Source organism: Neodiprion pinetum, chromosome 5 (genome assembly GCF_021155775.2).
Source record: "Neodiprion pinetum isolate iyNeoPine1 chromosome 5, iyNeoPine1.2, whole genome shotgun sequence".
NCBI classification, from domain to species: domain Eukaryota; kingdom Metazoa; phylum Arthropoda; class Insecta; order Hymenoptera; family Diprionidae; genus Neodiprion; species Neodiprion pinetum.
In genome coordinates, this window is record NC_060236.1 from 29426831 (window position 1) to 29440782 (window position 13952).

At 38.6% G+C, this 13952-nt stretch overlaps 1 protein-coding gene across 2 annotated transcripts in view; it reads left to right on the plus strand.

The window, feature by feature from the left end:
* The first annotated feature begins 396 nt into the window (after positions 1-396).
* ssp3 (short spindle 3) overlaps positions 397-13952 on the plus strand; it is a 40229-nt gene continuing 26673 nt past the window's right edge. Inside the window, exons 1-11 of one of the 2 annotated variants that reach the window (XM_046629345.2) lie at positions 397-551; positions 1086-1394; positions 1667-2790; positions 2866-3635; positions 3798-4278; positions 4416-4598; positions 4677-4928; positions 5027-5491; positions 5591-5700; positions 5987-6110; positions 11849-12027. In XM_046629345.2, coding sequence (XP_046485301.1) covers positions 1184-1394; positions 1667-2790; positions 2866-3635; positions 3798-4278; positions 4416-4598; positions 4677-4928; positions 5027-5491; positions 5591-5700; positions 5987-6110; positions 11849-12027 — 3899 coding nt within the window. In that variant the 5' untranslated portion in view covers positions 397-551; positions 1086-1183. Of the gene's footprint in view, positions 552-663; positions 828-1085; positions 1395-1666; positions 2791-2865; positions 3636-3797; positions 4279-4415; positions 4599-4676; positions 4929-5026; positions 5492-5590; positions 5701-5986; positions 6111-11848; positions 12028-13952 lie in introns of those variants that run through there. The other variant, XM_046629346.2, reaches the window with a different exon arrangement.

Genomic DNA, 13952 nt, shown 5'->3' on the forward strand with positions numbered 1-13952 from the left:
ATTGACATTCCTATTTGTCGAAAACTCGGTCGCGAAATAATATTGTATATTGCTACCCGTGAAAATCTAGGCTGAGGTCTCTCGTCTCCATGAGCTTAGACTTCGAAAGCGAGTGCGTCAACTTGGAACGTTGACTTATGGTATAGCCAAGATACAACGTAACGTGCATCAACGAGAGAGTTGTCAACGTTGAAAATACACGTAAAATTTGTAATGTTTATTTACTATTATTCTTATACGACTCCTCTAATTTCAATTAATTTCAATTAGTAATACCGATCAAGCTTGCCGCTCGTGTCAAGCCAATGTCGTCAGGTAGGTAAGTTAAATCCCTTTCTGTTCTACGGAGCGTGACTCTGTCGACAACGATCAACAGAAGAGCACAGACCTGTCATCATTATCGTTTCAAAAGTCAAATGCGTCAGGAGCACGGAGACGTCATGTCATTGTTTCAAGCGTGTCCTCGCGTCTCGTTAACCCGTCGTTATAAATAAATAAAACGTATCACCGATCTATTTCGATTAAACGGAGCGTCAGAATTTATCTTTCTGGTACGTATCTGCTCCTTTCTATGGATGAAATGTATGTGCACACATGTATCGTATTATCAACATCGCAATGTTTACATACAAATTTACGTGAAACTTCATCACGGACGTCTGCCTCGTTCACACGCAGTTAATTATAATAATATTATCAGCCGTTAATACCGATTTTATCAAAGAATCAAGATCGCGATGCCTTGTGTTATCATTTGTTTACCAGCATGACCGAATTAATTTAACAAATGATAAGAATTCGTCAGTCGGTGATTCAGCTTGATATAGGTATCTATTGTTTTCGCTGATCGCCTACCTAACCTGTAAAAATGATCGAAATATACTTGCAAATTTCAAGACGAGCCCCCAATTCTCATCTTTTGACAGCACCAAAATTGCTATTATTGATCGAATGATTTAGCCAATAAAAATTAATTACCTGGGCACTTTGATCTTCACTCAGGTCGTTGAAATCTAAAAATTTATTGAATCTCCACCCAAGTTTCGGCTCTGTTAAAATGAATCATATTGAATTTTCTTTTCCAGCACATTGGACGTCACCATAGCAGCTTTTCTCCCTAATTCATTTCTTGAAAATCATTTAAAACTCTCACGTGCGTGAGTATTAATAATATACGGTAGGAATGGCTGATGTCAGACTCCTTATTCAAGAAGAAGGTCGTTCAGCTCGCAATTTGATAGCATTCAACGTCCCAGTTGTGTCAAATAACACTGAAAAGGTCCTTCGCAAACCACCAAGCATTCCAAAAATCTCTCAGCCAGCACCGACCAAAAGGTGTTCAAAACCGACAACCAGAGTAAGATCAGCGTCAACAGGAAGAGATAAAAAATCTGGTGGGTTGGTCGACTGTCTAAAAATAGATTGGAAAGAAATCAGAAAGAGACTGATTTTCTTATCGAGCCATTTTGAATATTTTTTTTATCAGGGGTTACTGGTTGTCAACATTCGACTTATTTTTACTAATTTGCAGGCAATGCTATGAACATTTGATTTGCTTCTCACTTATTTTCACTACATAGGTCACTTTTTTCGTGATTTTATCAATTTCTCTTATTTGTGACCAATTGTGTCTTTATGTATCCACCATTCTACAAATTCTTTTCAGAACTTCAGGCCCGATACTGGGCCTTTCTCTTTGGCAATCTTCAGCGGGCTGTAGATGGAATATACCAGACATGTGAAGAGGATGAGAGCATATCTGAGTGCAAGGAGGTAATACTAGTCCTTGAAAATTACACCCGTGATTTTCACAATCTGATAGAATGGTTCAAAGTAAAATGGGCCTACGAGAGCACTCAGCCTCCACTAAGGCGTGTGCCGCTGGCTTGGGAGGTCAGAAAAACTTCTCCCGGCAGAGCTTGGGGGTCGTCAGGAACACAGAAATCTATCAGCCCTGTCCAGAGGTCGAGTCCCACAGGATCATCATGCAAGAGTCCAGTCGACCAAACGATTATCGAAGACAAAGTAATCGTCACTGATATACCGGCTAAAGTTGCAGCCAACAAGGATCAAGAATCTGGTCTTACCAGGCCTGGAAAAGACTTAAGAAACACTTCTGAAAGTGTTTTAAAAAACGAGGTGAAGTCCTTCAAAGATAAGCCCAAAAATCTGAACGAAAAGGTTTTGGAGCCTGTTCAGAACAGGGGGAAATCGTCTCCTTTGAAATTAATTGCCTCTAAAACCCCCTCCAAAAGGACAGAGGTGAGAAGTCAAAGTAAGTCTGGTGCAATAAGCGAGTCAAAAATCCAGGCTGAAATGTCCAACGACTGCAAAATTGTCCCTAATACAGAAGGTGGTAAAAAGTCGAATACCAGTAACCCGATTGTTGATAAATTACCACTGGAAAGTAACATCAAAAGTAAATCTAGCGAAGGTGTGACAGAAGCAAATGGTGAAGATATTTTAGGGGGCAAAAATGGTAGGGATGTGGTTAAGGAAGCTAGAGACGGAGTTTCGCTGAAGTCTGATAACATTGATGACAAGGTCGGTGGAAAACACAACGCAAGCAAGGTTGTGCCTAAATCCACCAAACCAGTCATGCCGGCTTATTCTACTGTCTCGAGAATGAGACCAGCGACTGCTGCCCCAGTCCAAAACTTAACCGAAACTCCCAAAATAGTGAGAAGCAAAACCTCCATGTGCATGAAGAGAGGCTCAAATGTTTCACGAGCCAGACCTGGAACATCCGTTATTGTTAGAAAGAGATTGCAGCCTACTTCTTCAAGCACTGTTAGTTTTGAAGCCTAACTATTCCTCCGTTAATTGGGATTAGCATCAGGGTTTGAATATTTCTTTTGTTTTCAGACCGTACAAACACAGGAATTTTTACGAGGAGATGAAACAAAGGACCTTGGCGGTTCTGTTGAGGTTTTGACGAAGCAGGGGTCAACAGTTAAAGTGAAAGATGAGAAGGACGGTTGGCAGACAGTGAGGAGTCGTTACAGACGAGGTAGTACGCACAATTTGAACATGTCCACCAGATTCCACAAGCCGAGTACTGCGATGTCCCTGCCAGCATTGTCAATCGAAAGTTCTCCATCGGACAAGAGCAAAAAGAGCTGTTTTACTCCGGACTGTGGTCAGAGGGTGAAGAAGAGGTCTATAAATGGAAAGACAGGGAAAAACATAATAAACGAAGTTGAGAAAATAACCAAGGGAGACAGTAAGAGGCTGAAGACTAAATACAGGGGCGATGATAGTGAGAAAAAATCATCCACCTCCCTGGATTTTAGCGAAAATGAAAGCAACTCCACATTGACGATAGCAGCTATTTTTAAGAATGAAGCTGAACTGCTAGAGAGAAGAATTCAGCAGTTTGTTGAAGCGCAGGCCGAAAGGGAGCGTGTCATATTAGAGGAGGAACAAAAACGAGAAGAAGCCGATTCTCAAAGGTCTCAGCAGCTCTCTGACGAGGAGGCTTTCCTGCAAAGACAAATACAGGAACTTGAGTCCACTGAAATTGACGTCGACACTGAAACGGATGAAACCGACGGCGAAACTGTCCTGGAAACCGAAGGAGATGAGCCTCTGGAAACTTTAAATGATTCAACGGACGATATCAGCCTTGAAGACAGGTAATAGAAATTTTTGTTACTATCAATTCTTAGATTACCTTCTGGATATTGCTTAGCAAGTCGTCATATTTTTGTGTTACATGAGGTTGAGCTGTGTTGAAATTTTAAACCATGTTTACAAATATTTTACATCTCAAACAATTGAGTCCAATTTTTTACAAGATATGAAAACATGCTTGAGGGCATGTCTTGGGCTGAAAGAGTCGACACTTTGGCTCAGCTCCAAGCTCTGGTGGCTCGGCATCCCGGCAGAGCCCTGGAGTTGCACCAGAAGCTGTCTTCACCATCCCGAAAGCGATCTTTGCCAGAAACGTTGCGTCGTTATCAAGCTAAGCAAGCTTGCGCACAGCGAAAACGACAGATATTATTAATGGAAAAGTCTCAGCGGCTCAGAGAACTTCTGAACAAAGTTGAGGACGTTAAAAGTGCCAAAAATCAGTTGATCGAAGACAAGAGAATAAGGATGGAGACCAAGCTGAAAAGAGCTGAGGAAAATCGGACTCAACATTTGCTAGAAATCGTCAGAAAGGCACATGATGAGGACTCGAAACTGAAGGAAATCGCTTTTATCAACGAACTTGAGGCGCAAAATAAACGACACGATTTCATGGCACTTTGTCAAGAGCAGGAGGAACGACTGCAGGTAATTTTTACAGGATTCATCACAAGATTTGAGAACTTGGGTAAAAAGTTTGATAATCCGTTATAATACGATCTTATTAAAACCATAAATCAATGAAGGTTTCGTTCAAGTGAATTGACTGTTCTCATTTGATGCAGGGTATCCAAGAAGAACGTCAGCGTCGACAAGAAGAGAAAGCGGCAAAAGAAGCGGCTGCGGAAGAACGTAGACGTGCCTTGGAGGTCGAAAGACAGCTGAGGATTCAAAAGATGAGACAAGTTCGTCGAGAGCGCGAGGAACGCGTCGGGAAAATGCAGCTGGAACGAGAAAAGGAACGACAGGTATGTTGCCGAGTGCAGTAAGTAAACGAAAGAGAAATTACAACAGAATACGGTGCAATAAACTGAGTGAAATCGCAGGAACTGGCCAGAGAAAAGGCAAGAGACCGGGAAGAGAGATTGTCGGCTCTGCATGCTGCTCAGTTGGCCAATCAGGAAGAACTGCAGAAGAAAATAGCCCACAAGCAACAAGAGTCTGCTAGGAGACATGGCGAAAATATTGAACACATAAGACAGAGGGCTGTGGAGTCTTCTATACTGAGATGTGAGGAGGTTCCGCCTACTTTGAGGTCTTACCCAGCTCCGAAGCAGTGTTGTTTATGCATGGCAGCGGTAGGCACGATTTTTCACTGGTACTAAATTGAATGCTATAGCCATTTTTCTTGAGGAATAAAAGTAACTAGCGCTTTGTATCCGCTCTTGAAATTCAGATAACCAACGAAGTGCAACTTCTGACTCACCTTAAAAGCAAAGCGCACCTTGAGGCAGTTAGGAAAATGCATGATGGACGAGAACCGCCGAGGGACGAGATGCAGCGCTTCAATATTACCCAGATACGCGATGTTCCGACCTCGTCCCATACCAGTAACAATGCAAACAACAATCCCGCGAACGATACCAAGGCTGCCAAGGAGAAACAAAAAGCCTTGAAGCGTAGGTGCAGGAAAATGAAGCAGAGAATGGCTGCGCGAGGACAAGAATGGGAAGACGCCCAGACTGCCGAGACTGGAGGACCTCAGACGTCCGTTGAATCGGCGAACAAGGCCAAATTTCGAAGGAATCTCAAGGAGTTGGATAGACTTTGCAACAATCACGGAAAAACTGCATGGCCAAGCGTCGCCGTCGCTGGACTGGAGCGATGCGTCGGCGAGATATCGAGGGCTTTTAATAAATACGTAAGTTTTCAAGTTGTGGATGCGTCTGCTTGTGTAAAACCTGCTACGATCTACAGGTTTCGTTAAATTGTATTCGTATAAATTTGGCGAATATTTCAGTGCGCTTCGGATCAGGATGCTTTTAATTCTCTGAATGGATTCGCTACCTTGACAAACCTGCTCAACCTCGGCCTGAATGTGCAAAATACGTCACATTGCCTTCCCAACAAGTAAGTAAAAATTATTTTTCTAAATACGTTGAATAATCATGTTGAATAATATTTGTTGTTCGATTGATTTTTCTCAAAGTTGACTGATAAAATTGACTGTACGAAATTTGAGAGACTAAGATTTCCGTCTCGATTTTTCGAGATTCATTTCGCTTTTAACCTGTTCGATTTATACTTATTTTTTGTCATTCTCAATTTCTTGATACGGTTACCTGCTAATACTTTGAGAATTGACGATTCAAAGGTTTCGCGGTGCATCGTTTTTTAATAAAGTTTTATTTCCTAGGAGCATCGTATCCGTTTGCAAAGTCTACAAAGCCGCTGTTCACGGACATTTGGGCAACATCGAAACCGTCTTACTGGGCAACAAAATCCTCGTCATTCTCGACCTTCTTTTACAGTGGTTAGAGGTGAGTAACAAAACTTACAATTTGAGCGACACTTAAAAGACTTCAGATTATATGCAAATCTTTGCGTTGAAACTATATTCAAAGTATTTTTTAAACAATTCTACACCACGTGTGGATTCAAATAACACCGACCGAAAATTTTCACTATATTTCAAATAAAACTGCGTTTAATTATTTGATTAATTTAATTAGATTTTTTGAACGTAATTTCTTCTCAGTTTTTCTTCCAATTTGGACAACAAATTGGCTCCCAAAATTCTGCTATGTACTTTGCAATTCAACATTTAAAATATCGTTACCATTAGAAATAAGATTATATGTTTTGTGCCTGTTATCACTACTTTCATTGCACTCGTTCGATTTCGCGCTTAAACTAATCATCTGAAACGACGATTTAATTATTTGTTTATTTCGTTCGTGGTGTTACCGAAATGCGCTCTTTCTAGTTCTCGGCTATTTCAACGGATGGCGCCACGTGAAATGAAACAGCAACCCGGTATAAATATTGAAAGATTCGAAGTCTGCGCTTAGTTGTACGATGTTTTTACGCGTCCCTCATTCCCATACCTTTGACTTTTTCATTCGTTAGAAAATGGGATCGAAATAATTCGTAAACGGGTGTAAAAATTAACTCAATTACCAATTTTAATTTATCAATACGAACGAGTAGAGAAATTACCTGAAATAAGAGGGGAGGGGGGAGATTGAATCACATTGAGTAGAGTTTCGTATCATCGTAGAGAAAACGAACAAGAGAAAAAAAGTTGAGCGTATTAATTTATGTATCTAATACATCGGTCTGGTTTTTTTTTTTTTTTTTGTATTTCTTGTTTTTTGCTTTATTTCTTCTTCACATAATACGTTTTTTTGTTCCATTTCGTTCGATTTACGTCTGGTCTATAAATTCATTCGTCACAGATACGCCGGTTGCGCAACTAATTTAATATAACGAAAGAAGCATCGTGTAGAACGTGTGTGACACTAAGATACAATGTGAAAGAATATAATAAGGATTAGGAAGCGGAGCGAACAATAATCGCGAGGCCTTGATGCTCGATGACCGCACATAACTATTCCTACCGGCTTACGTGCGCATGTGGAAGGAGTCATTAATGCGGGATACGAGCGTTATCTCATTTGTTGATTTTTTTTTTTTTTTCTTTTATTTATTTATTGATTTTTTTTCTCTTCTTTCGTAGAATTTTTTATTTTCTCCTTCCTCGCGTATACATTTAATCGTTTCGTTAGTCCGATATCTGTTTTTACTCATTTATTCTTTTCTTTTTTAAGCCAATCCCTTGTGCGTGTATTATATTTCTACACGGTGTTCGTCAAATATATACGTAATTTGATAGAAACGCACAAAAGATCACATATTTGGGTTAGGTTACGTGTAGGAATGATTTACTTGTCAATTATTACTGAAACGTTAGAAGAAATTAGAGAAGTATTTTTATATGTATGGTTTTTGACACGTTTCATACTTATAAATGTACCTACATACATATGGATGTTATGATATAAATATATCTCGTTCGAAAACCGGATTTCGGATTTCTCCGCAATAATAGGAGGACGTTTTTCGACCGTAATAATTTATTCCGACAATCTGGCGTGCGGTAAAACACATTCGGTAAAACAAAGAATTGAATAAAATGAATCGAAAAACGACGTGAAGGCTATGAATTATTCATTTAAAAATTATAATTGGATCGCGTAATCTGATGCATTAACTGCTTCTTCTTAGTAATAACATTGTGTGATGCTTTTTTTCGGTATATTATTTATTAATTTGACTTGTTCCGTTTTTGTCCAAAAATTCTAGCATGGATTTGAAATTTTAAAATTACGTGCAGGTATCGAATTTCAATTTCAACGTACCGGATCAGTCAATTTTATCGTAAAATTTTTTTTTAAACAACTGTTCTCTTACGAAAAATTTCATTTCCTCGCAGTGTATCGTATAATCTACAAGTGATTGTTTCGTATACAGCTAATAATACGTTCTAGTATATTAATTATCTTTACTTATTGAAATCTTTGTTTTATTTTCCAACATTTTTCAACACCCTATAAGTGGCTTAAACGTAGGCATTGTACATACTTATGTGGCGGTTTCCACGTACCGCAGGGAAGCCCGTGTCGCCCTGTCAGCCTGTCAACTATGTCAACCCTGTCAAAATAAGGATTACGTGGATTTAGGACCGATTTCATAAGACGTATACCTTTTCTCTTTTACGCCTCGCTCTGACGATCCCGATCCTTCTTAAGATTCTCTTTCCCATCTTTCTATGTGTGCGCGTGTGTGAAATGCGTATACAAATTAATAAGTAGGCTTGCAGTTTAAATTTGGGCGCTTTGACTTTTTTCTTCAATATTGCCCGTTAGTTGTACATTTTATTTTTTTTTTTTTTATTCACCATGGTATATGTTTCTTATAATTGTCGAGAATAATGACGCATCACGGGAATTACGTGAAAAGCAAAGAAATAAAAATTCCACGTTCTTTGACGAGATCGCTGTATTTAGATGACTTTTTGTGTTTCTTGCTTTTTTTTTCCCCATCATTACTTCCGCATACAGCCCATTACTTTTTTACGATCGTCCAATTATATGTATACACGACAGAATATGATGAAAATTAGCGATACCTAGTTCAGATAATTGGGATGCAATAAAATCATACTAGAAAAAACAAGTTGGAAAAACAGCTTTTTCGCGATACGTTTCATCGCTTTGAAAAGAAAAGAGTCCGTCGATCTGTCCGATAAACTTTCGCGATGATCTTGAGAACGGCTGAGCAAGAAATCTGAAATTAATAGGACTTGGCAGAAAAATGAAGAAGTTTTGAAAGAATAATGAAAAATTTATAAAAAAAAATCAAAGTAAATATAGAAACTGGGAAAAGCTTGATTGTTTATTTAGAAAAAAATGTATGTCGGTAAAACATTAAAAATCGATTCATTTCTAGCAGAAATTCAAATTAAACGAGATATGAAAATTTTTCATGCTCATCATTTGATTGTAAAATCCTGCAATGAAAAGGAAAAAAGTAGAAATAAGTGGGTGAAATCAGTAATTATTTTCACTCTTCTCGACAATCGAACAGCTTAGATTTATATGTATTTACTTATACCGAGTGAATTTCTAACGAATGCATGGTCGGTCGTCTGCTAAAATTTAACGCGCATGCGCCACAATCCGAGACCAACTGTTTGCCAGGGCGACCAACTGTCATAAATTCACATGACAGTTCCCCGCGAAGTATCTAACCTGAAAAATTTTATGAAGCTGAAGTTGGTAACGTCAACGTAACGAAATTTTGGGGAAAAAAAAAATTACCATTTTGCAATATTATAGTGATTTTGTGGTAACAAAGTTTTCGAAATATCACTTTACTCTCTCTTATCATGATTTACTGCATTTAAGACTTTCCTATAATTCCGAAATAACGATTTCTCTGAACAGTGAATCATTACAATAACGCTACCATTTTAAACGTGATAAAATTTTGACAGTTTTGCTCAATTCACTGCTGTAAAAATTTTCATGTTGGTCACCATGGCAAACAGTTGCTCTCAGATTGTGGCGCGTGTGGATTAAATTTTAGCAGACGACGGACCATGCAGCAATTAGGAATTCACTCTGTATATCATACATACGTTACACTTATAATTTTGCGCGATCAGCTGTTGCTCTTACCGTTCGACGCTGATTCTCTCGCCCCTTTTCAATTTTCTCCACGCATCTTTGCCCCTTCTGCCTTCGCACGTCTCTTCGTTTCTTCTCGCCTTCCCTTTCCCTCTGTTTTTCCACCGCGTTTGCTGCCATGCAGGGACTACGGTTCTCCCGCAAATGCATTAGCGGCGAGAGAGCTTTTAGTGACGTCACGAACGCCGCAGCACGCACAAGAATAGAGAGAAAGAGGGAAGGAGAAAGAGAGAGAGAGAGAGAGAGAGAGAGAGAGAGAGAGAGAGGGAGAGAAAGCGAGAGACGGACGTGTACAAAGTATCGTTGGGATTCGGGGCGTTGAATCTAGACGTGGTGGGAATTATTATGCCTACTTATTTATTGGCGTCTGTATATCTTCCTTGTGCTTTGGTAGATCTGATTTTTGCCTCTCTTCTCGTTCTTCCCGCCATTTTCCTTTTCGCTCTTCTTTGGTAAAGTGAATTTTTCTTCATTTTTTTTTTTTTCAAAACCTGAAAAGAGAACAAAAATATGTATTTCCAATTGGGTGGGATGTATTTAAAAATTAACTAATTAAAATCGTGTATATAGTCGTCTATTTGAAGAAACATCTTTGGCTAAACAATACTCGAAATGTGGAAATGTTGAAATAAAATTTATTCAAGTGAATAATCTGACAAATTGTTTATTTCTGTATATCATAACTGTCGCGAATCGCTGCGGCGATCAGTAAACTGAAACGAGTCTCGTATTGCCTGAAAATTCGTTTAAAATTCATAACGATTTTCTTACTTTTTTCTTTTTTCTTTTCTTTCCTTTTTTTCTTGTCGTTTTTCTTCACTGTACAGAAGACTAAAAGTTTTCGATAAAATATCACGTCGACTTGACTGTGTCCGCGGTATTTGCCAAGACATGAGTAAATAGTAATTATACAGATGCAATTTAAAACGTGTTTCTTTAATTAGGCTAAATTATTACACTAGGATTCAGCATGAAAAAGAAAAATAAGAAAGAAAAACAAAATTCGCCAATTATCGTAAATTTCGTCATCGTATATTTATACTGCGCGTATGGAGAAGAAATTTGTAAAAAAAAAAAAAAACATTCTCTATACAGGGAAAAAATAAAGTCCGCGATCAGTTCAACCATTGACATGCTAGGTAAACGCGCGAGTAATTTTTCCCGATACAATATATTTAATATCGAACACGCGTTTGCGAAGACATGCGCAAGAAATGTTAGACGAACGTTAAAGAGGGATAAAAGGGCGATTCGAGTTTAGCAATTTGGTGAAATTGAATTTTCCTATTCGATTCGGACGACGCCCGAGAAACGACGGTGCTTTATGCAGAGAGAAAAAGAGGGATTCAATTTCGAATGGTCGTTGAAATTTTCTCTCTCTCTCTCTCCTATTTTTTTCTCTTTTCTCGAGAACGGACCTCGTTCCCTTCCGATCCGATTCGATCCCCCAGGTTACAAGGTTTACTTGACTAGACTAACTGCGGTGATCCCGTCCGGAGACGACGGTGCGTGTGCAGTATGCAGGAAAACGAAATAATCCAAGGAACCCCCGTCAGCCCGTTGTTATAAACCAGATAATAAAAATCGCTCGGATACTGCCGGACCATTAGGCAAAGAGACGAAGAGTCCGGAAATTCATCCTCAGTTTTTTCAATTCCCATTTCATCCGGTTTCAATTCCAGAATTTAGTTCTCTCCCCCTGCATGCAAGAAACCCGCGATGCGATGGTTTCATGCCTCGATGAAATTTCCTCCCTTTTACCGATTGTATAAAGATACGGTATGAAAATTTTGGCTGGCTTTTCTTTTCTTGAACGAAAAACCTGCTGCTATTTTTTTTTTTTTCCAATATTATATGGATTTTTCATGCAGACGGTAATTAAGTCACGAAATACTTGTTGTTAGTTTTTAATTTGCATTGTGTAGTAACTGTTATTACCGATTGTCGCAACTTGTATGATTTATGTAATCCGGAAAATTATTTATTCGTTGATGAAAAATCATAATCATAAACTGATTTATTTTCAGGCAGCTACCGGATGCGATAATAATGCTCACACGCCTAACCACGAATCGAACAATAATTCGACCGGAAGTGGTCAAGTGGCGACAGCGGCGATGCAGCTTATCTCGAGCCTCTTTGTCCAGGAGGTGATTTCCGTCCAAGACAAGCCACTCGTTCATAGCCGTCTTCAGGAGGTCATTGGGTGAGTGATGTCCTAGTTTTTACCCTGCTTCTTCTTGGTGCTTTGAAATATCCACTGTTGCGCACTAAAAACGGCGATGAAAATTCCTGAAAAATTTTACAAATCGAGATTTGTCGATGTTGCAAACGAAAATTGCACTAATTAAAGCGTTCTAAAGTTTGATGGACAGGATTGCCGATCTAACCTGTTAACGTAAAAAAAAAACGTGTAAAAAGTCGGCGAAGTCTGTCGAATTCTTGATGAAAGGTTGTAATTTGAAACTTATGTTTTTATATTGTTCTAAAAGTGACTGTACAGTTTTAGCGAAACATTCAGTATTCCTTTGCATATGCGTGATTCAATTTCAAATAAAAGAAAAAAACAAAAAACTTGCCAGCATATACATAAGTGCGGTACTTATACTTCAAAATAAATCAAATATAATCTGTAACGATTGGTTACATTTTTTTTTTTTTTCTCTTCGTTACTTCGATTTCAGTAATTTTTTTCATTTGGAAAACGTCGCAAAGTTAGATAATATTAGAATTGAAAATTATTGGCAATCCTGAAACCCTGAATGACTACTGCTGAAAGATTTAAACATTTGAAACAAGCAATCGTTGAGTTAATAAAATCCGACCAACGATCTTCCCATTGCTAAAGAATAAATCGGAAGAAATTTTCTTGTTATTATGATTTTTGCATCATCTTTACGTATACAAAGAGAGTTGAAGAAAAAAGTTGAAAATATTCGGACCACCATCGTCGTTGAGGAATTTCGTTTTAAATATTTTTTGTTTCTTTATCGACTCTCTAAACTCTACGTGTGTACACAAATTCTCCTTCTCATTTAGTTATACGGTACATATGTTAGAGAAAGAGAGTGACGAGACGCAATCTGTTTTCGTAACAACGGGTAGATATATTCGTGTAACTCTGGGACCGAACCAGAAACGAGACGAGACGATCCACCTGGATCAACTTCCTCGTTTCTTCTTCTCTTATAACCGGACGAGAGAATGAGACGAGACGAGATGAGAGGAGAGGCATTGGGTTTCTCGCGGTTCCGGACCTCCCAAAACGCGAAACGAAAACCCCTTTTCGCGGACTCGAATCGACATTTTCCGTAGTCATTGACAGATGGAGAAAAAAAAATAAATAAATAAAAAAACAAACGCGGAAAAGAAACGTCAGCCAATCTACCTCAAATGTATGTAAAGTTTGGGCAATTAATCGACAGTTGAAGGAAGAAATTTATTTTATACATATATATCGCGAGCATGTTTTACGCGATTTTACATGCCTGTTTTCCGTGCAGAAAGTACTCGTTTCTGGCACATTCGAGTTAGTCTGCGAATGCGCATGCGCGGTGTGCAGAAAAGACCACTTTTCAGTTCTAGGAGTTGATGCGCATGCGCTGTCGGGAACAAAGCTGACATTACGCGACCATAACCTCAATTTCTTGCTTCGTGAATAAACGCGTAAAGTACTATTGTTATATAACAAGGTGCAACGCTCTTTTCACCTCGCGTATTTACAACATTCGCAATCGGCTTCACCTACGACGCATATTGAAAACTTACACTCGGTCCGAAAAGACCGAGTTTGCTTCCTTGTTACGCAAAAAATTTTAGCTTGAAATATCACGAAATTCAACTTCTGTTATCAGAATAATGTATGTATATTGCAATTTGCTTTCGGTTGAATTGTCTGTAATGAAATGATATTGACAGGTTATTGAATTTTATTTTCACTAATCATCGGAGAAGAGATACAGAGATAACATAACGTTACAGCAAATTAATCAACGAACGAAAAGTAAAACATTAAATAACTGAAATCAGGTTATTATATATTCAGTAAAATCAGATAAATTGTAAGAACTGTCTAAAAGCATCGTAACGCAAATAGACACACGTATATGCACTTACATATATCGCAACGTT